Genomic DNA, 22,668 nt, shown 5'->3' with positions numbered 1-22,668 from the left:
ATGTCCTCGGAGGGGGAAGCCGAGGCGGCTGCCGAGAGCGGGCCGGGCAGCACCCCCGCGCCGGGGGCCGCCGCCGCCGCCGTGCGGGAGGAGGTGAGCGGCGGCGGGGGCGCCCGCCCCACCCCGGGCCGGGCCGGAGGGACCGGGGGGGGCAAAGGCAGCCCCGCCGCGGGGCCGGGGTGCGGGGCGGCGGGGCGGGCGTGGGGAGAAACCGGGGAGCCGCGGCGGGAGGAGGGTGCCCGGCTGCGGGTGTTTGCGGGGCGGGGGGAGCCGGGGAGCCAGCCACAGCCTGCCCGCCCGCCCGGCTACCTGCAGCCGCGCCGCGGGGGCGGCCGCCAGCCGGTGCGGTGCGCGGTGCGGTGCGCGGTGCGGTGCGGTGCCCCGCCGCGCCCTGCGGTGCCCGGGCCGCCGGCCGGACCCCCCGCGGCCCTGCAGAGCCCCCGGGCCGGCGGGGTGGCCGCCGCCGGGCGGCCGCTGGCTGCGGGGTTTTACCGACGGGCCCCCGGCGCCCGGTGCCGGGCTCGGGGCGGCGGCTCGGCGCCTCGGCAGCGGCTCTGCACCGGAACGATGCAGTGGGGGAAGGGGGCCTGTCCAGTGGAAGTTCGGCTAAATACGCCCCTTGGGCTTTGGCCTAGGAGAGCCTCCTGCTTGCCTGGGACTTCTGAAACGCTCAAGAAGATTGCAGCTCTGCGAGGCGCTGGTGCAGCTAGCGGGAGGGGCACGCTGAGCGTGAGAAGGGGTTTGCAGCCTGGGGCTCCGTGGCTTTCAAGTGTTTTGGGCCAAAGGAGGAGGTCATCCCTCTCCTTTTCCCTTGGGGCCTAGGCACTCCGTCCGGTTGCCTTACCTGTGATAGAAAACACTGTAGAAAATACAGCTTAATATGTTTCTTCAGATCAGCTGGGAAGCTCTTACTGTGGCCTTGCACATCATAGGGAGGGAATGACGGATGTGTCTGAGTGTTGACACAAAAAATCCTGAGCCACAAGGCATTGGCCAGACAGAGCTGCAGGGCTCTGTGGCAGTAAGTGACAATGCGTGTACAATCCTGCACATTCGGGACCGCAACCTGTCCTGTATTAGGAATGCCTGAGATTTTCTTCTACGCCTAATGTAGCCCTTGCTCCCAACTCTTTTGACAGGTCTGCCATTTACATTGCGTAATCCATGTGCAGATCATGGAAGTGACTGAACTTTCTTCTTAATACGGAGTTAAAAACAAATGTACGTGCTCCCAGAGATGCAGAGAGCAGCCTTAAAGCAGGCAGAGAAAACTGAAAACAGAAGTGAAAGCAACCCTGGAACATTGCTGTGTGCAGTTGGTCTGCTTAAAGCTTCTGTTAACGGGTCCCATGGCTCACCAAGAGTCGCGTGGTCCTGTAGTCGAAATCCGGTACCCTCAACACAGCCTGTGTGAAGCTGCAGTATACTTAGGCTAAAACCAAACAGCACTGTTTAAAGTACCTATACTAGAAAATTGCCTTTGCAGCTCAGGTTGAAAAAACTGTCCTCTGTGGGTGAAAATTAGGGTTTTCTCCCATACAATTGCTTTTTAAACACCTGCGACACGGTTCACCGCAAAGAGCTGTGGCTGGATCCAGCATACAGCTGCTGTTCCAGCGGTAGAGCTCCCCAATGTAATTACAGCCCTGCAGAAGATCAATAGATGGTTAATGCTGGAAGGGATTTTTTGATTTATTCGGTCTATGACCAGGAGCTACAGAAGGCTTTCCAATATATTAAGTCCACCATAAAAATATCCAAGCCATTTCTAGGCATGAGAACACTTGATCTCTCTGCTAAGCACATTATATCTTGCTTTGCTCATCCTGTTCTCAGTTTTTCTTCTGTTCCAACACAAACATTTGCACATTGGAGTCTATATCTCAAATGCCTGTAACAGTGATATCTTAACACTGCAGTCCTACAATATCGGTCTTTTCCTCATGTTTTCTCCATCTCCGTGTAAATACTCTTTGCGCTTGGACCTGCAGTTGCATTTAAATGGCCAGTATTAAATGGGCATTTCATGGGCTTCTGTGTTAGTCTTGTCATTTATGGATTTCACTTAGATCAAATGCATGGGCTTAAATCTTAACAGTGACTAAAAATTGCCTTTATTGGGTAATAAATCAATGTGAGATAAAACCCCGAGCTAGTAACAGAGAACATGTCTGAAGTTTTTACTCTTGAAAGCAGGACAAGGGAAGGTGCAGCTGCGGAGCAGAAAGGAGAGGGGCAGTTCGGTTACCTGCCGTGGCCCTCGTCCTCTTCTGCCAAGGGCTGCTTAGGTTTACTGCTGACTTTGCTGAGTGTCAGAGCAAGCCCTCAGCTCACCTGCCAGTATTCTGGTTTGGGTTTTTTTCTGTTGAGGTATCGATTGCTTGAGCTGGATGACATGGAACAGCCGTGCTTTTGGTGGTGGTGTAGGATTTTACCATCCCATCAACTCTTGTAAAAAAGAATAAAGATCTTTGAGGGAAGAGAATGTAAAGGACGTGTTTTTCCAGGCATTTCAGCAGTTATTGCTGTAGATTGATTCTCTGGACATATTTTCTTTTACTTTCCTCCCTGAGGTAGCAGAACCTGCTGCTCTGTACTGCCCCAGTTAAGCTGTGGGCTAGTGTTTTTTCTTGTCTTATTACTGTGACAGCCTACACCTACACTGAAGAGTTGGTAGGGACTTTTCTGCATTTCTGCCAATTTACACCCCAATCGGGAAATGGTCTTAAATATTTAAATCTTTAAAACTTAGTTGGAAATTGTTTTTCTTTTTCAGGAAAGTGAAGCCGGTGAGTACAAACATCATTTATTTGCTACCATAGCCAAGTAATCACTGAAGAAAGCTGAAAGCCGCAGCCACTTGACATTTTGAAATACATATTTGTCTTGTCTACCAGCAGAGTCAAACAGCGGTTGTCCATGCCTGGTTTTATCTTCTCTTCCATATTTAAGAACTTTAATTGGGCATGACATAATGTAATCTGTTAAGCTATTTAAATAAAAGGGGAAAAACCTCATGGGTCGATGTTCCTGAAACCAACAGTCATCAGCTCACTGATGGAGATGTTACAGAAGAGAGAGGCCACTTAAAACTGTCTCATCTGCCTCTTACTGCCACTGGGAAATGCAACAGGAGCTCGTTTCAAAAGTGCTATTTGTGGTCACAATAGCACCAAGGGGTGTTACAAGTTAAGAAAACATACATATTTCTTGTTTGCAGGCTACAGCTTTACAGACTGTCAGGTCAAAAGACAGCTGGGTCCTTTCCTTTTAAGCATGCCACTGGAGAGACACTCTCTACTTGTGGGATTGACTCCATTTAGTTCTCCTTTTTAATCCCTTTTCCCCAATATGAATGTCAAACACGTTTATTTTATTTGTCAAGGCTTATTTTATGGCATTGAAAACATCAGGCATAAAGCCCTTTATAACTTAGACTGGGTAGCTGTAAATTATCCCCACCTATGGGTTGAGGTGTACTCATGGGGCTGAGGGGTGGTGGAGGAAGCGAGGCAGGCGACCCTCTCAGGTTCATCAGGCCTGCAGTAGGTGCGCTTTCCTCACCAGCAGATCCCCACGATCTGATGAACCCTGCTCTGTCACAGATCCGCAGGAGCCCGTTTGCTCCCCGTTGCCTCCCTGGCGACATCCTCTTCCTATAGAGACTTGTTGTCATCCCTAAGGCTTCTGTGCCCCAGAGAAATGAACCCAGGAGCAGGGGATGGAGAGCAGAGGGGGCACAGGGCCTGTGGTAGAGGTTAATGTTCTTCCCTGCCACCTTTTAAGCAGGAGCTGTGGAGGGACCATTGGGTACCAGTCTCCAGAGAGGGGCTGTTTCCCTTGTAAACCTCCCTGCCAAGAGCCGTGAAGGACACTGACCCAACGGCCTCTGCCCAGAGGAGGGCAGGAAAGGTGAGATGTGGCTCCTAGGGAAGCTCTGCTTTTCCTTCCCTGCAGCTCTTCCAAACCTCTTGCAAAAGACCTGCTTGGCTGACACGCTCAATGGTAGCTGCTGGTTAGCCTGGTGGAAGACTCACTATCCCAAGCGAGTATGATTGACTAAGCAGTTACTTTTTATGCAGTGCACGATATTCCCCTTCTTGAGTGAGGGTGAAACAGGAAAAGCCCCTTTCTACGCCTTCTGCCCATTTATTCAGCAGACATAAACCAAGGAGGGCATCTCTTTCCTTGATCCAAATGGTCTCCCTTGTAGAGACAAAGGAAAAAGTCCAGCAGTAGTGGCATCAGAGGAACTGGAAAGCTTTTTTTCATGAGCCTGTAGTTCCAGGCAATATTTGAATTGCAGATCCTGTCATAAGAAAATCCATGCTGAGGCATCACATCTTTTTCTCTGCTTTTGTTCTTTTCGTTGTCCCACTTTATCTTCTGATCACGTGTCTGTTCTTGGTGCCCTGAAGTTGGCTGTCTTCTCTGTATTTCACACGAGAAGCTGTCAAGAGTTTAAAAAAATAGATAGGAAACATCAAATGGATGTGTCTGAGCTCTGAAGGGCAGCCTGGGCTCCTGCTATGTGGGCTTCTACGGGCAAAGTCTTCTGGCCTCTCCAACAGAGAGTGCTCCCTCACCACTGTGGCTGAGACTGAAGTGAGTTGCTCCTTCCAGCTGACTTTCCCAATTCCCTCTGGCAAGGGAATCTTCTTAATGGAGGGTTGGGCTGGAGCAACTGGGGAACTTGTGGAGCTCCACCACTGAAGGGCTGTAAGGAAAATTTAGGCAAACAGGTGTTAAGTGTGTAGATGTTGCCTCCTGGGAGAAGGAGAAACTAGGTGACTAGGTGGTAGGTCCCTTCCAGACCTGGTTTCCAATGCCGTTCTCTCAGGCGGACAGACAGTCAGCGGATACCAGTGGAAAAGCAATGGGTCTGCACACTGTTTTGAAGCCCCAAATACTCTCTTGGTTCTCCCTTTCTCACTTCAGAGACCCCAGGGGATGATCTCCCTCCAGAAGAGAAGAGCATCCCAAGGATGCTTTTCCATCAGTGCAAGCCATTGCAAGAGTGAGTTAGGAGGCACCGTCTCCCTGGGAACAGAGCATGAGGCTTCCTCTCATCTGTTTCTACACCTTGGAAGAAAATAGCTCAAATCATTGCCAGTAACCAGGGACATTGCGGAAACGGAGATCAAAAAGAGTGAAATGTCCCCAGGTAGTCCATAGTGAGTGGGACTTGTTTCTAGGTGTGTCCTAACCCATGGTAGTGAGTTAACACCAAAAGTGGTGGCTGCTGAGCTATCGTGAGCACTGTAAGGCCCTTTCAGTTGTTACAGTGACACTGTTGTGACACTATAGATAAGGCTGTGTTTCATTTTTCACTTACAGCAGGAGTTCTACTTTTTGGAAAAGTATCGTTAAGTAGTTAATTAGTTTTTAAGTTCTAATCATGGAAAATATAGTTCACTCAAGAGTTCACTTTCAGACTCTAATCATTCATTGGGCTCCTCTGAGCTTAAGAACTGTAAAGTTAAAAATAGCGCATTGTGAAACTTTGTCGAGGTCACAGTTGTTATAACGGCTTTGTTAGCTACCCAAAACTATAGGGGGTAACTTCATTTAAGCAGCAGCATACAGAATAGCTGACGAGGTATTATAGCGGGGTTGCTGCCTGCAGCGGAGCCAGCAGGGTCTCTGCCAACAGGAGCCCACAGCGCAGGTCCGGGGTAGAGGCTGCCTCCGAGAGCTGCCCGTGCCGGCTCCTCCCTGAGCACCGACCGCTCTGCCCACAGCACATCTCGTCCGCAGCTGCAAAAGCGAGGAAGAAAAGTGCCTGAAATGGGCAGGACAGATGGCGAGTGGGAAGGCTGGAGGAGCCTGGCTGCGTGCAGCGCCGGCAGCTCGGCAGCACCGGGAGGCTGGCAGCCTTCCCGGAGCGGAGTTAAGGTTGTGAAGCGGTGTCTGGTGTACCTGGCAGCCGCTCTCACAGTGCCACGCGTGCCACTGGGAGAGGACAGAGGGGATTATGCGCCATGAAATGCCCAAGCTTTTAACTTCTGTGACTTTACATCAGGTGAATAATGCACAGGGAATCCCAACTCACAAGTAGGACTGTTTCTACATGACTGTTTCTATATGGCACATCCCAGTTCAGCACCCAGCCATCAGAAGCCTTGTTAAGGAAAGACTGGTAATACTGGGCCTCAGGGAAGACAGGGGCTGGAAACAGCTGACTGGTGAGAGTGGGGACCGGCAGGGTGGGAGCTGACAGCAAAGGGCAGAGAGCAGGTCAGGAAGGGTCACGCTCCTGGCAAGGAAGCTAACGGTAGGTAATTGGGGTGACTTGCAAAGGTAGAGTCTGCATAACCTGACCTTACCAGAGAAGTGGATGGGATCAGTCAGAGACTTCTGCCGGTCACAGCGTATTTCGCTGTGGGAGAGAAGTGATTTGTGGTCATGCATTTATGGCTGGAGGCCTTCTTCATACCCATACGACTGATTGCCCTTAGGAGCTGGACTGGGAATTGTGGAGTACATCTGACTAGTGTGGTAACAAAAGTGATTCAGCATGAGGCATTGGCATCTTACTTTGAGTAGCTCTTGCAAACTAGCATGATGTGTCCTGGAGGACAAGAGCTAGAAGAGCCTGAGTGCCCACAGGCACAAGCCATGCCATCTCCTCCACCCTGCGATGGGCAGAGGGAGCATGGAGCACCATGGAGGCTGAGGTGGTAGCATCTGCCAGTAGGGTCCTGCCAGCATGGGGGTCCCTTTGAGGACCAAAAAGATGGAGAACAACCCCCTCGTGGCTGCCTGGAGGTGAGGTAGCCAGCCAGAAATGCCAGTACCTGGTGGAGGAAGAGGGTAGTGAGGGCATGTGCTGAAAGGGTGGGAATGACTGTCTGCGGGCCTGAGGTGTGCTGTGGTCCTCTGCGGGGGACTGTCTGTCAGCAGGCCAGGGCAGGAGCTAAATCCCCTCGTTCCTACCCGCTGGTAGTCGGAGTGGCAGGATGCAACAGCTCACATGCAGATGAGACGCCTTCCCGGAGAGTGTGGCTGCAACGCTTATGTGAAAGCGCTTTATAAATGCTATTTTTATACCTCTTCGGGAGGTATACAAAGGTGTGCTGAAGCCATGCCATGGGTCAAAGTCAAGTCAAGAAATAAAATCCAGGTGTCCTGGCTCCCAGGATCCCTTTTAACCATTAGATGTTTAAATGAATTTCCAGTGAAGTTTTCACCTGCTGTGCTGTCACATGTTATTGCAGAATGTGTCTCAGAGAAAGAAGGTAGAAGCAAGGGGAAGAGAGAAGTGATATTTACGATGAAGCCTCTTTTCTCACAGGGAAGCATTAGCTGCTGGGATGCTACCTCCTCTTAACAGGAGCACCGTTATGAAAAAAACTGACAGCACCGAGGTCCCAGCTGTGTTCAAAAAGGTGCAGAGACAGGGAAAGACACTCCCCAAATCTGACAGAGCAGCTGAAACCCGAGCAGTGGCTGGGTGTTACTGTGAGGGATACTCAGCTCAGCAGCAGGAGGGACCTGGCAGGGACGCAGCCCGAGCTGCGGCAGCCCGGCACTGCGGGGCTGGCAGGTCCTCTGCTGAAGTGTGGCTGGCAGGCTCCGACTGGGAGGTCACACGTGGGAAATGGGAAGGCTGGAGACCGAGAGGTTAAATCACAAAGCCACCTTGTTCTGGTTTTACTAGGTAAAAGGATGGCTTTGCAAAACAGTGAGAATAAAAATAAAACTTCATGGTTCTGGATAAAGCTCGATTCACAGTTCACTTTGAAAGACTTCCCCTGACTTCACTGGAGCTTGGATCAGTCCTGGATCATATTTCTTCTGAGGACTTGAGAGATGTTTCTATCCCTCATTTAAATCTCAAGGTGTTCCTTCAGAGTAAGCAAAGACTAAATGCTATTAATAATAATGAACTATTTTTCTCATTTGCAAAGTCTCTAAACGGAGGCATTCAGTGACTAGGCTGCAAATAGCTGGTGAGGAACTACGACTCCTTGGGCTTCCTCCTCACAAGGCTGTCTCCTCCTGGCTCCCTGCTTTCCCCCGCAGGGAAACTGGTCTGTGGCTGTTGTCCAGCCTGGCTCCAGGTCAGTCACTTCCCCGTGTTGAGACTGAGGGAAGGTCGGGCAGGACACACAGGACCTGTGGCAATGGTGAGAACACTAAAGCACAGGACATGCACTCTTCAAGGACAGGGAGAGCACCTGCGACCCTAGGGACCCAGGACTGGGATGGGGCAAGCTTTAGTAGATCACTGAACTATGGCTCTAACATCCACTACTGCGGGCTACTTGTTTGCACAGCACAGGAGAAAATACACCTGCTCGAGCGCCACCAGCCTCTTGCTCCTTTCCCACTCCTGGAGAGCTGAATCTTGTCAGCAAAGGTGGATGCGAAATAGATATTACAGGATTCTCACTGAACCCAACTGGGACTTTGTCAAGCACATAGAGGCCAGCAGCTAGCTACCTTCCCCTTCTCCCCTCCCTGCTGTCTCCATCCCTCCTGGACTGAAGCAACGGGAGCTGGTCCCACTAGCGCTCCTGTTTTCCCTTGGCTGGTGTCAGCTTTCCCTCCGTGTCAGCGAAGCCACTGGTAACACCAGTGCTGTCATCAAGTTGCACCTAGCTGATCCCCTGGGGCTGTGGTACCTCTGTGTCACCTGCGGCTTGCCCAAGGGTGCAGGGAGCTGGGTCTGGCTTTCACAGGCTGGAGCACACTGGAGCCTGCTCCTGCCGAGGTGAGGATCACTCTGCAGCCGCAGGACGGGTGCGTGCACGCACGCTGTCGTCAGCCCTTGCAGGAACTCCCTGCAGTGCAGGAGCAGGGGCAAGGGCAGCTGCCCAGAAACCTCTGTGCAGCAGGGCTGGCCGCTGGCTGCGGTGGGGGGCAAACGGCCAGCTAGGCATGAGGCAATCTGCAAAACACCGAGCGGCACAGCTATGGCTCATGCCAATCACTCAGTCTCACTAATCTGGCAGTGGCTGGGAACTGCATCCCAGGAGCTTTCCTGAGGATATGCGATGCTTTTATCGGTTGACTGATAAGTGTTGAGGTAAACTGCGTTGTTATACCTGTAAAATTTACCCTGTGCCTACTAGGAACCACCGATATTCAAGGCAAGGGAGTGGGGAATATGAGCTAAGTCTGATGGGTATGCTTAAAGTGTAGGAAAAAGAACCGTTCTTGGAGCTACTTGCTTGCTCTGAGGCAGCTCAAATCCCAGCTTTTCTTTCCCAGTCAACTCATTCCCAGCATTGACATTACTGGAAAAAATCCTCTGCCCCCCGAATATGTTCTTTGTGTTGTTGCTGAGTCGAAAGCCAGTGGCAGCAACATCAGCAATTTGGGGGGAAAAGGGATAATTTTGTTAGTGTAGCATTTTTGTGAGCTTATAGGAAGCTGCCACTAAAATAGCCCTGATTTCTATTTCGCAAATGGTGACCACTTTGTTGCTAGGATTCCTTGGCACTGAAGATGTAACTGCACGGCTTTCCTTGGAGCAGCATGCGGGAGCATCACCAGCAGATGTGGCTAGGGCCAAATTCTTCACGCCACTCACGTATGTACCCTTGTATTTTAGTGAGCGGCTTTCCCATCCTGCTGTGATGTGCGGCATATACATTGGCTGGGGTCCAAATGTCTTTCTTTTCTGGGATTTCCTTTATTTCTGCTTGAAGAACTCAAAAGTATCCTGCAAGAGCTACTGCTGAAGCTGACATTTTAGAGGACTGGAGGTTCCTTCTGTCCTGACCTCTGCTTTCCTCTTCTTCAGATGGTGGCTTGAATTCATGAGGGTGAATGATGTAAAATAACAGGCTGTCTTTGCATGGTAGTTCAGGGGGGGGCTAGCATCTGAAATTCAGGTGAATCAGCAAGATTTGTGCCTTTTCATGGTTTGTCTTGTCCTGCGATAGGCTCTGCTGGGGAGAGAATTTAATGCTGCCATTTTGTGCACCTTCCCACCCTGAGATGTTCCCTCTGACAGCTCTGTCGATGGAAGGAGGAGATTAAATCTCTGCAGGGACTTAAACAATGAGAAACCAAGCGATCCCTGCTCGCCACAGGAGGGCAACTGCCGAAGCGAATGCCTGAGTCAGTGAAGCTACAAACACGTAGAGTGCATGCAGGTTATTCTTTTTAAACCAAGTAACATAATTTCTGCTGGGCATTGACGTCACAGCCCCTGCCTGCAGGAAGTTTTCATTCTCACAGGAGTTTTGTGGCGGAAGAGCAAATGGTGCATCCAAAGCATATGTGCAGCAACCAATGTGCTACATATTCAAGGACTGCAGGGAAATTCTCTTTGATGCAAAATGGCTTTTTCCGTTGCCTTCTATCTCTTACATTTCCCTTTCCCTCCGTGCTGGCAGCCACGCTGAGAGCACTTGCTACTGGCTCAGCATGAGCTAGGGGTAATGGGCTTCTTGCCGTTCAAGATGGATGGCAGGAGGGAATTTGTTTCAGGCTCCCCAGGAGGGGATTTATGAGGTGACTGTTGTAATATCTCCCTTTTCCCTCACCAGGCCTTATTATCGATGCCCCATGCGGTGCCCAGACTGGGTCACATGGTGGAGGAGCACTTCTGCCCATCATACACCAACACCTGGTTTAGCACAGCCCTGCAGTCTCCTTCCATCACCATATTAATGAGTATCTGACCTAGGAGTTCATTTGGCCCTGGAAGGCAATAAGAGGTTGTACTCTCACTCTTCTCCTGCAGTTGTCTTCTCCCTGGTCACCCCAGGCTTCTTGGGCCAGTCTTTCACCAGGATCACCTCAGAAGCTGGAAGATGATATCTGCACCCACGTCTGTTGTGGCTGCTTGGGGAAGGAGGGTAGAGATCTCCTTGCTCTTCTTGAGCTATCCCTGTCCGCTGCACAAATGGTGAAGCCTTACTCAGCACCAGAGGTCAGTCCTGGTGTCAGAGCTCACCTCAGTTATGGTTAACAGCACAGCCTAGGGCTTGCCTAGCAAGGACTCAGTGGTCCTCTCTGTGTTATGTCCTGCCATGTCCATCAGGAGGTGGAACATTTTCCACTGCCCTCTCGTGATCAAGATGGAAGAAGTCTCGTAGGTAGAGACAAAAATCTGCTTTCATCCAGGCAGGTCACCCCCTGCCAAAGTGTGTGACTTGTGGTTATTGATTATTCTTTCCCTTTCATGTATCTCACTGGGATATATTTGTCACTTGTATAAATCCGCAGAGACAAATGAAATTATGACTGGCATTAATTTATCCATGATTTTTTTCCTTCTTGCTTCTCTACTTTTATTTCTTTTCTTCTGGTCCTATGTCAGTCTTTCCCCCACTCTTTTTTCCCCATGGACAGGAAGATTATTCTTGCTAAATAAAAGAGAAAAAAAAAAAAAAGGAAAAATATAAGGTTGACTCTTTGCTCACATGAGGAATCCCAAGCTGTGGGGTCATTTTGTTGTTGAAGACAGTGATAAAGTCACCGTGGAGCCCCGAAGCCAGGTCTTGACAGAGAGCAGGAGCATGCTGTGATGCTGCACATCTCGCTGAGACACAGCTGCAGTGTCAGCCCTGCAACTTGCTGTCACCTCCATGGGAGTCTCTGCCCCAATTTAGCACAACCTTATCCCACCCCCCAGGCTGTAGGGAGGGGATGGGGCATAGATCTGTTTTTTGGAGAGGCTCCCAGTGGTGAGAAAGCAGCTGTTGAGGAGTACTGCTTTCCAGGTCATAGATGGGCTGGGAGGACTGCTGGCTCATACGATGCTTTGGTGCTGTTAGGCTCAGTGCTTCCCCCGTTGATCCTCGCCCAGGTCCTTTCTCTGGGCCCGATTCCCTCCTGCCACTGCCCAGGCTGGCTGGTCTCCATCCTCGCCTGCTGGCGCCCTTCCCCTGCCTCAGTGGCACTGGCATTCGGAGCATGTCTAGGCTATCCTTTTCTCTCTTCCACTTCTTCCCACCCCCACTGTTTCCCCCTCATTTCTCTGTTTCCATTCAGGCCACGTCTTCGCTACCTTCTGTTTTCTCTCATTCTTTCATTTTAGACATGATAGCATTTTGCTGCAGCAAAATTGCAGCTCTTGAGGTCAGCCACCAAGGGCAAACGCATTTACACGTGGGGTCTATAAGGACAAGAAACACTTTTGGCATTATTTCCCCGAAGGAGAATTTTAGTGCTTTTGAAATTGGGGAACCCAGATATCTGTCTGCAAACCAGACACAGACAGTCAAACTTGGGCCCCAAACTGTCTACAAAACAAACATGAGAGTAAATTCATGCTGTGGCAGCATATTTTCTGCTTATACAGCTCATGCTGGAGTTTTCAAGGAGACTGAAGCATGAAGTCTGACAGAAGAGGAAAAAGCCATTTTGTCAATAGAGAGCTACGGAGAAATAGTAAGCATAATGCAAAATTATATATCAAATTTTTAAAGACTCCAAAACAGTTTGGTCCATTTCCTTTGGACTTCACAGACTATTTCTCCCCCTCTATTGGGGTCAGTTTGGCAACTTACAGTTCAAATTTGTTTTGCTGGTCAAAAGGAGAAGTGGACAAAACGAGATTTGTAATTGTCACCGTAACCATTTGCATGCCATAAGCACTACTGACACAGCTAGAAAAAGAAGAGATGCGTCAAGCCCACACTGCCATACAGCCACTTCTGGAGTAAAATACAGCTACTGATGAATAGCACGCAGCAACAGCAAGCTACACGATAATGTGCTCCACTGAAGCTTTGGGAGAGTTTCTCTTAGTATTATATCTAGAGCTGCATGTGGGATTACTCCTGGCAGCGAGCACTGGAAGTGTGAGGAGCACCTCAGGAGCTCCTCAGTAACGCCCACAGCCTTGTTTTTATGATTGACACTTAGCTTTATGAAGACAGTTGTCTTGTATAAGTTAATGGGGTATTTAGCCATTAGATTGGCAGAGCTCTGCAGGAATAATTACCAGATTTGACACCATCCACTGGAATTAAGCATAAAATCACTGGTGGTAACATTTACAGTTGGCACAACCATTAGAGGCTGGTCTGTCATGATGAGACGAACACAGTCCTACAGAGAAATCTGCTTCATTTGATAATTTCATTATTCAATCCAAAGCCAAATCTGAAGTTACACATTTCAGGGTGGAGAGCGCATCCAACCCTTCAGCTGTCCTCAGAAACAGTGACTCAAAAAATACCTGGGAGCAAAGCAGGTGAGTGGTTGAATGTGAACTCCTGGGGTGGTGCTGGGCAAAAATCTACTAATGCAACTCTTGGAGGCAGTAAAAAGGGGAATGAGTGGGAATGAGAGGTGATTTTATGTTTTGGTACAATGCCAGTGAAATAAGTGCTGAAGTCCTGTATCCACTTGCAGGGTACACATTTGAGAAGGATCTCAAGGTGCTGGAGAGAGAGCAGGGCACCAAAAAGAGCTAGAAAAAAGGCTGTGCAGTGAAGGACTTCACAACCTTGACCCATTTGAATTGTCAAAAAGAAGGCTGAGAGGTGTCATAATTAGAATGGAGAAGTATCTTCAGAGAGAGAAGACAGTCATATGAAAGGAGTCTTTCATCACCCGGAGAATGGGCATCCCCACTGCCATGAACGGGGGCTGAAGTGAGACAAAATTACAATGGCAGTAAAATTTCATCACCAGAACAAATTACAAAGGGAATTGCAGGTTCTTCATTTCTTTTAGTCTATCAGTTAAAGCAGAGTGTCTCTATGGAAGATGAGCTTTTACCAACCACCAGTTACTGGGCTCTACATGGGACTGTAGAGTGAAATTGCATTGCCTGTGTGATATAGGAGGTACGGAGAGAAGGCACAGTGTCTCTCAGTTTTAAGGTGTAAGTGTAGTTTGGGTTGTAATAGAAGCTGAACCTTCCTGACTCAGAATAGCCTTGCAAAGTCGATAGGAGGAATTTCTGCGACTACCTGTAAGTGCTAAAGAACCGTCTGGCTCTTTATTATATCAGAAGTGTCCCAGCCATCACCAAGGGACAGCCATGTGGCGAGTGGGTGAGTCCTGCTGTCAGATATGCTCGTATCCAGAGGTCAGCAAAAGCAGCGAGCCATCACTGGTAAAACAGAGGCACTGGAGTTTCAGGTTAGGCACCCAAAAACCTGGGCTGGTGGAATCTGTCTGGGCTTCTCTGAGCATGGACCTTGCTCCTCCTGCTAATGGGGGGGCCTCGCTTGGGAGAATGGGGGCGCCCAGCCTGCCTCAGCCTGCACCCCAGTTCTTATGTACCCGTTGAGGAAGGGACCTAGAGACACAAGCACAATTTGGTCACCCAGAAATATATTGTTCTGGTTCTTTAGCATCAGTCTGACACTTCAAATGTGCCTTTTAAGGAGAAGTGAGGGTTGGGGGGGGTGTAATTTTTTGCATTCTTGGCCACCCCCACTACTGTTGCTTGCAGGCTCATGTAGGATGGTTACCAGCTATAACTTACCTGCCTGCATCTTAACGCTGATTGCTCACAAGGAGTCAAGGGATGGGTCAGAGAGCCAAAACCAGCCTCTTGCTCTTGCCACCAGAGCATGCTCGGCTCCAGCTGCTAAGTGGGGGACATACTGGGCTGTGCACTCCCCTCTCTGCTCTCTCTCCACCCCTTTACACTACGCGAGATAGCAGCCCTAATCTGCACGCCGCTACAACACAGAGAACGTTTTAATGATTTTAATTATGGTTGCTGCAGCCAGAACCCGACCTGGCTGCTGTTGAGCCAGGACGAGCGCTGGGTGGGTGTGCCTGCGCAAGGCAGGCTCCACGCCAGTCCTTGCATACCTGCTTTTGATCTTGGGCATCTGCCATCGGAAGGTGTCTTTGAAGGCAATTGTCCTTTCAGCCACTGCCTGGACAGTTTATCATTTGCTAACTAAGTTTTGCACAGAACTTTCTTGAAGGAGAAATAATCGAAATGTTGCTGGCCTGGAAACTCCTGCCTGCTACAGGTGTCAGTTGAAATTCCAGTTCTCCGTCGGCAGTTAGGGCTTTCCAGACTATTTTCCAGCAACTGTGGCAACAAATTAAATAGCATCTATCATTTAGTGTCTTGGGAGGCTCCACGCCACCAGACAGAAAACAGACCATGGGAGGATGTGGAGCTGCCCCTTTGTTTTGTGTGATACACAGATCCTCCACTCTGCCTGAACTTTCTGGAAATGACAGGCCAAAAAACCCCAATGCAAACGTGGAGCAGAGCTGCAGGGACGACTGCCTGGGGCCAGGGATAGCTCGGGGCAGGGCTGTCTCCAAGCCTTGTCCCTCTTCGCAAGGCCCCCAGCATGGGCACCCGCAGCCCTCTCCACACATGCCACCTCTCACCCGTGGCATTTTCCTCATTTGTGCTGAGATCTACTAAAGCATTTGGGAGATATTTTGTTGTTGTTGTTGTTTTCAAGTGTGGAAGAGTAAAGTGAATTTTGGCTTGTGATTATGGATAGTTTGGGTAAGAGCAGGCGTTTCCAATCCAGTCAGGTGTGATGAGAAGGGAGGCCTCTCAAAGCTGTTCAGCAGCATGCCAGAGCGTAGCAAGATGTTATTTACAGCGTGTGTTTTTAACACGACTTGAAATTCATAAACAATAATAATGACAGCTCGGCTGTGCTTCTTCACAGCATTCCATCCAAAACAGGAGATTTTTACAATTCATACTGTCATCAGAGATGGTTGGGACCTTTTGGGTGAAACATTTGATTTGGCAAAGCCATCCTTCTTCACAGAAGTGGTTGTAGAATCACAGAACGGTTTGGGTTGGAAGGGAACTTCAAAGATCATCTAGTCCAACCTCCCTGCCATCTTGCACCAGATGGGGTCACTCAAAGCCCCGTCCAACCTGACCTTGAACACTTCCAATGATGGGACATCCACAACTTCTCTGGGCAACCTGTGTCTCGTTTAATCTTCTGTCAGGAGGTTTCTTGGGTCAACACTGGAAGCAAAGCCCAAAGCAAAGCCCCCAATGCGCAGGAGAGGAAGAACACCTCTCGATTTGGGTTAGAAACCCAAATCCGCCAGTCCTAGCTCTCAGGCAAAGTGCCTGGCAACTGAGCCTGCATCTATTCTGGGACAGTCTCTGTTTGGCTCTGGCTTTCTGTCAGGGTCTTTGCTTTCTTCAGTTATGTTTCTTAACATTTTCCAGGGGTTATGCTTTTGTTCCACATCATAACAACACAGATCCCACAGCATTCCTCAAAGGACGAAACTCCCGTTTGCTGGCTGGCCCAAGTTATCATGGAAAATTAGTTTCCTTAAGCATTTATTGTACTCATCCAGAAATACAAGCTTGCCCTGTTTCAATCTGAAACACTATGCATGGAAAGGAGAAAATTCCATGTAGTACCACAAACATCATGCTTGCAAGAAGGTGGTATGTTAATTAATAAAGTCTGGGAGCCACTGGTTTATCATATTAATGAATTTGTTATGCAGAGAGAGATGGAGATGTATTTCCTTATGAGATTTTTGAATGTCTGATACTTTTATTGCAATTATGTTCTATTTCGTGTATTTCTTACAAACACTCTAATAGTGTTTTTAATAGTATAATTGTTAGATAATTATTTCAGCAAAGGGAAGGAGAAATGAGGGGATATAGGCCAGATGAACACATTCAGAACTTGAAACAGGAGGGACAGCTGTGGGAGTAGACCCTGGAAGAGAGATCCTTTTATAACCGAGGACCTGCGGAGAGTGGGATCTGCTTAGGAGCAAAGGAGGGTATGAGACAGTGTGGCAGAAGAGCCAGGAGAAAAGAATCGTGTTTTTCCCAAAGGGTTTTGAACATGAAGGCCCTGCTGAACTGGACTGGTAGGTGTGTGAATCAGAGAGATGTGGCAGTGGGCTTTATGGCTGCATGCCTTCACTAATGCAAGGATGAGAAAAGCTGCTTTTTTTACAGGCTGCAGTGAGAATAGTGGAGGTAACCTGGCTCAGGCTGATCCAGCCCTTTCAGTGCAGTGGGTTGAAGACCATTTTTGAAGTGTCTCTAGAGGACACATAGAGAAATGTCATCTTGGACTGGCAGCCTTCTGAGCTGCTGCCAGCCCAGCCCCGTGCTGCTCCAGGACTGGAGAGAGACCAGAGCCATCTCTTCCCCCAAAGGGGAGATGGCATTTCATGGAGCTAAGCACATTAGGAGGCATTTGCCCGCTCTGATATGGCCACTGATAGCCCTAACCAGCAGGGCTGGATGAATCACCCCTTGGGCAGAACCCAGCCTGTGGGTTTTAAGTTGGACCACAGAGCTGCAGAGAGCGGAGAAGTTGTTTGTCAAGGGAATTGAGATAAAGGGAAGGTGGGGATTGCAGTGCCTTTGGCAAATAGTGCCTTAACTGATGTGGGACAGCCCTTTCGCATGGCTGTGCCCAGGGCCAGGCTGACAGCACTTTGAACAAATAGAAAAAAATGGGGTTCCCGGAGCTGCATGGAATACTTAAGCACTCATCTTTTACATTAAAACTTAGGGCTGGACATCTTCTGCTGTGTCCACCGGCATTCTTCACAGTATTATCCATATGCGATTTTACATGAGAGGTACCTGTGGAAACCTGAGTGTGAACTTAAATTCCTGTGTTAGAATATTGCCCAGCTGTTTTCTTCTGTGCAGTCTCAGTGACTGGAGTAGAGAGATGTTAATTTTTAGAGTTCTTTTCACCTCAGAAAACCTTCGGGGGAAAAAAAGGGTAGAGGTTTGCAATTCTTCATTACAGTCTATATTTTTGCATTACTATAGCACTTAAAAACTTTAGTTCCATGTCAAGAAGACACAAAAAATAGAAGACAGTGCTTCCTGGTGGAGTTTCCACGACTCGGGAGACCCTGGGGCTCTGACCCAGGGTGCAGTGTACGGCTGGAGCAGAAGGCTACATTGGGGCAGTAACCACACTGGGACAGAGCAGTGGGTATTTGACAAGTTTCAAGAGATGAAACTCTCCATGACTGCACATAGACTCAGGGATTCACCCCCAAAATTCCCATAGCTATTTTTCAGCTGATTTGGGAACTGCCTGAAGCCACTCTGTGGCTTTCCTCAAGGTTTCCTGCAAAAGGCTAAGGAAAACAGCCTTATTCTTACCCGTACTAAGGTCTTTTCACTGCCCTCTCTACAGAAAAGTTATGTACTGTGTCCTTTATAACCCACATAGCTTCTCTACACCCATTTTGGTCACTGTAAAGAGAATACAGCCCAGAATAATTATTCTTTATTCTGACACATGCACACATACAAAAGGCTTGTATAGAATAGAAATTCTTTACAGATTCCTTCTGGATGCATCAGGAAGAATCAGGGGCCAGATTCTGCCCTTAGTCCAGATTCTGCCCTTAGTCCCTGCAGATGAATACTGGTGTAGCTCCCTAAAATCAATAAAATTACTCTGCACTTACACTGTGTCAGATTAGAAGCTACGAAATCAAAACCAAACCCCATGAAGTCTAGTTTGGCAGTGCTCACAGCAAGCCATAAAACCCTCTATAGTTACTTAGAAGTGGTTCTCTGTCCTAGAAAAAGAAAAGGAATATTAAATCTGACCTTATAGCCCTGCAAGGTTAGATGCCAGAGCTTCCATCTCATTGAGAAGACAGTAAACTCTTTCTAGTGGCGCCACACTATTATTTCCTGAGTCATAAGATGCTGCTCCTTAAACTCCTTGCTGGTTCAAGATTACTTAGTGAACCCTAACTGCTGTGGGACCAAGGTAAGCTATACTAGGGGAGAACTTTACCCCTGGAGAAAGAAGGAGAAGACATTTCCCAAACCCAGCATCTGTTGGCATCTACAGAGCAGTTTGATGCATTAGAGGTTGCCCCTTGGGAGAAGGAGTAACAGTGTGCTTCTATTTTTGCATTAAATCAGGCTCAGCAGAGGGCATGATGATGCATGAATATTAGTGTGTATCTGCTTTCTCACTGTCATTTCCTCAGAGTTAGGGGGGAGGCAAAGGATGGCAGTAACAAGAGGGATGCAGGCAGCCCTCCACATTACCTGTCAGGGCAGTGGGGGGTCTTGCTTCACGCACTTTCTACAGACAGGCGGCTGCCAGCCAGTGATGTAACTCATGCTGCTGCTGCTCCTTGCAGGGAGACGACTCCATTTCCGCTAGCTGCTTGGCTCGATTTGGCATTTTTTATTATAGCCCAACATGGCATGACTATGCAGCTGATTCACTGCACCATGGCTGGGGTAAGGACTGCTATCACACCGTCTCAGGGGACACAGTGGGAGTACAAGAGCGTGAACTCCGGCTGTACTCCCAGCCCGACTTTTGGGACTTGAAAGAGAGTGACGTGCTAAGTTTTAAATATTCACGCATACACCCTTAGCTCCAATGCTTAAGCTTTCAGGTATTTTAGGTTGGAGCTAGTCTTCTAACCAGCCTGAAGCTATGCTGCACCGTGCTGTAATCCTGACAATTTTTTCAAGTAAATGTGCTTGAATCTAGTAATTTTCCCAATGGCTCACCTCCAAGAAAAATGGTGTCGATCATTTGGTAGGTTTCAGGGTTGGGTGTGAGTCAGCTCTGAGTCAGGCAGCAGCTCCAGCTCGATGAAGTGCAGGTCCCCCTGTGCTGGCACGACCTGTGGGGCCGTGGCCCTGCAACAGGCCCTGCAACAGATGTGGTGCTGGAGCCTCCCCAGCAGCACCGTGTGGGAACCCAGGTGCTGGGCACTTGCAAAGCAAAGGGGCAAGTCCACAGCCCTGCGTTTTCAGCTGTTCACGTGCTGCAAAGCCCTCAGCCTCAGAAGATGGTGGGGTGCATAGATGATGCTGGCTCCAGGCAGGAAGAAGGTGATGGGGACCCGTCTTGCCCCCTGCGGAGGGGCCCGTCTGACTGGGGTGCAGGCATGGCGAGTCACTGCCACGTGAACAACTTCCCTCCCCAGAGCCAGGAGGAAGCAAGGAAGGAGTTTTGTCTGGAGACCTCTGTCCCTGGCCCAGTGTTTCTGTTTATATTCACGTTTATGTTAAGTAGGGTGGTGTCCCAGTCCTCAGGCAGTCGAGAGCAAAGCCAGACGCAGTCTTGAAGGCAACAGTCACTGTGTGTGTTGTGCAAAGCGGCGTGACTGACCGGTTCCTCGCTCTCTCTTTGTCTTTCTCTCCCCCTCCCTCATGGTATGATTGAAGCAACGCCCCGTGAAGCAATCCCTGAGTGCCTGCATGTGCCGAGAGTCCCACTGGAAATGCCTCCTCCTGTCCATCCTCATGTATGGCTGCCTGGGTGCGGTGGCCTGGTGTCAGCTGGCCCGGGTCACCAAGCTCAGCTTCGATAGCTCCTTCAAGGGCAAGTCCATGATCTACCATGACAGCCCGTGCTCAGACGGCTATGTCTACATCCCACTGGCCTTCCTCTCTATGCTGTATGTGGTGTACCTGGTGGAGTGCTGGCACTGCCACGTCAAGAGAGAGCTGCAGTACAAGGCAGATGTGGACAGTGTCTATGAATGCATCAACCGCATGCAGCAAGCCACTCCATGCATCTGGTGGAAGGCCATCAGCTACCACTTTGTGCGGCGAACCCGGCAGGTGACCCGGTACCGCAACGGTGATGCCTACACCACCACGCAAGTCTACCACGAGAGGGTCAACACCCACGTGGCTGAAGCTGAGTTTGACTACTCTCACTGTGGATACAAGGACATCTCCAAGGAGCTCCTGGGCTTGGAGAGCTACACAGCCACCAAGCTGAGGTTCACCAAGTGCTTCAGCTTTGCCAACATTGAGTCTGAGAACTCTTACCTGACTCAGAGGGCTCACTTCTTCACAGAGATCGAGGGGCTGGATGACTACATGGAGGTGAGGGAAGGCATGCAGCTCAAAAACGTGGACTTTAAAGAGCTTATGATGGCCTATGGGGACCCGGATCACCTCCCGTGGTACGTGTCCCACTATGCTTTCTGGGTGGCAGCTATCCTGATGATCTCGTGGCCGCTCAGGGTACTCATAGAGTATCGGACTGCTTACGTCCACTACCATGTGGAGAAGCTGCTGGGCCTGGAGTACACGGCGCCCACGGCGGCAGAGGAGCCCTTGTACCGGTACCGCATGCCCCGAGACGCCACGCAGGACAGCACCGAGCTGGAGTGGCACATCTGCACCAACCGGCAGCTGATCCCCAGCTACTCAGAGGCCATGCTCATGGACCTGGCCGACTCCCCGGCCTACAACAGCTACGCGGTGTGCCGGTATGGCGAAACGGCCCACGGCTGCGAACGCTGCAACCGTGCCTCCAGCACTTCCTCCATCTTCTCACGCCACGCTTTCCACAGCTGCAGTGGCAACTCCCACCTCTCCCTCAACACCAGCCGCTTCTCCCTCTGCCGCGTCCACGGCTCCCACAGGACAGGCCTCTGGAGGAGCCACAGCAGCAGCATCGCGGACCGGGGCTGCCAGGACGAACAGTGCTGCTCCTACTCCAGCCAGCTGGCTGTCAACGAAAACCCCCCAACCTACCACGACGCCCGCTTCTTCCCCGTCCTGATTGTGCACAGGCCAGAGGGGCACGACGGGCAGCATTTCTATGTCAGGCGCTCCTCCTGTCTAGAAACCTCCCTGTGACAGGCGTCTGTGGTTTCTCGGCTCCTCTGCCCTGGGACAGGGCTTGCAGAGGTGCTGCTGGCGGGGAGCCTGCAAGCGTTGGTCTCCACAGCGGGTCGGCAGGACGAGCTTCAGCTCTTCCCTCTGCCATTGCAAGAGGACGTAGTCACACTGATGAATGGCTAACCTCATTTCCAAGAGCTTCTCCCCCTCCTTCAGCTGGTCCCCCTCGTCTTTTGTTCCCCTATTCCTTTTGTTCTTTCACTCTTCACCCTTTCTTTGCTCCTCGGTTCCCTGACTCTCCTCGCATCCCACCCTCAGTCTTTTTTTTACATTTCATTCACAGCATTTGACCGCTGTTGCTGCTGGAGGATTTATGAAGCCTGTGCTTTGCAGTATATTTGCCCTCTTGGATGGCCTGCAAGGTAAGAAACTCAGATAGAGCAAAACGAAAGGCACACGGCCAGCCAGAGTCAAGTCAGAAGGAGAATTCAGATCTGCAGGCGCTGAGTCACCTCCTGCAAACCCCAAACAAGGTGCCTTTTAAATTTATTTTATTTTCACCAGTCTTTTCTCCTCTTCTTCTGTCATGTATTCTCTCCTTTTTCCATGTTCTCCTCCTCTTGCTTTACCCTCATCTTCCTTTTTTTTCATTTTTTTCGCTTCTGCTTTCCAGCCTTTCTGGGGTTTTGCCAGTGAGGATGTCTTTCAGGGTGTAGTTGCCTTCCATTGGGCAAAAATAAGGTATTGGCGGCACAAATGTCCCTGACTGCTGACACAACCACAGGCTATGCCCCTGAGAAGTGCTGAGGACTTTCTTTCCAGGGCGGTGACATACGCCAATAAAGCAAAAAGCCCTTTGCTCACCTTGCCCTGCCTGGTCTGCAGCAGAGATACTGCTGCATTTCCAACTGTAGTTAACCTCGGCCAGCTCCACCCCTGTTAGCAATCATAGAGAGCCGTGATGTAGATCAGTGCCCTGTTAGTACCACTGTTTTTAGGATTGTGGGTCTGGTTTGCAGTTGTTTCATTTGTACCACTTGCTCAGAGCAGCACGGGCTGGACAAGGGGAGAGGGGCTGCAGAGGGAAAGGTAAATGTGGTATTAACCCTCCCGCTGGTAGTCTGGAGTTGTTATGAAGCTGTTCCACCCACAGCGTCTATTAGAGCAGTTGCAGG

The 22,668-nt window shown here is 49.9% G+C and overlaps 1 protein-coding gene across 1 annotated transcript; it reads left to right on the top strand.

Annotated features, from left to right (window-relative positions):
• Nucleotides 1-21,511, top strand: LOC309592996 (transmembrane protein 151B-like; the record flags this gene model as incomplete). Its single annotated transcript, XM_082317061.1, has 2 exons — nt 1-93; nt 20,081-21,511. 2 exons carry the CDS (start codon nt 1-3, stop codon nt 21,509-21,511), a joined length of 1,524 nt encoding a protein of 507 aa, XP_082173187.1.
• Nucleotides 21,512-22,668: the final 1,157 nt, after the last annotated feature.

This window comes from Platalea leucorodia (assembly GCF_965183815.1).
Source record: "Platalea leucorodia genome assembly, chromosome: 7".
NCBI classification, from domain to species: domain Eukaryota; kingdom Metazoa; phylum Chordata; class Aves; order Pelecaniformes; family Threskiornithidae; genus Platalea; species Platalea leucorodia.
This window is presented reverse-complemented; position numbering and strand designations above follow the sequence as displayed.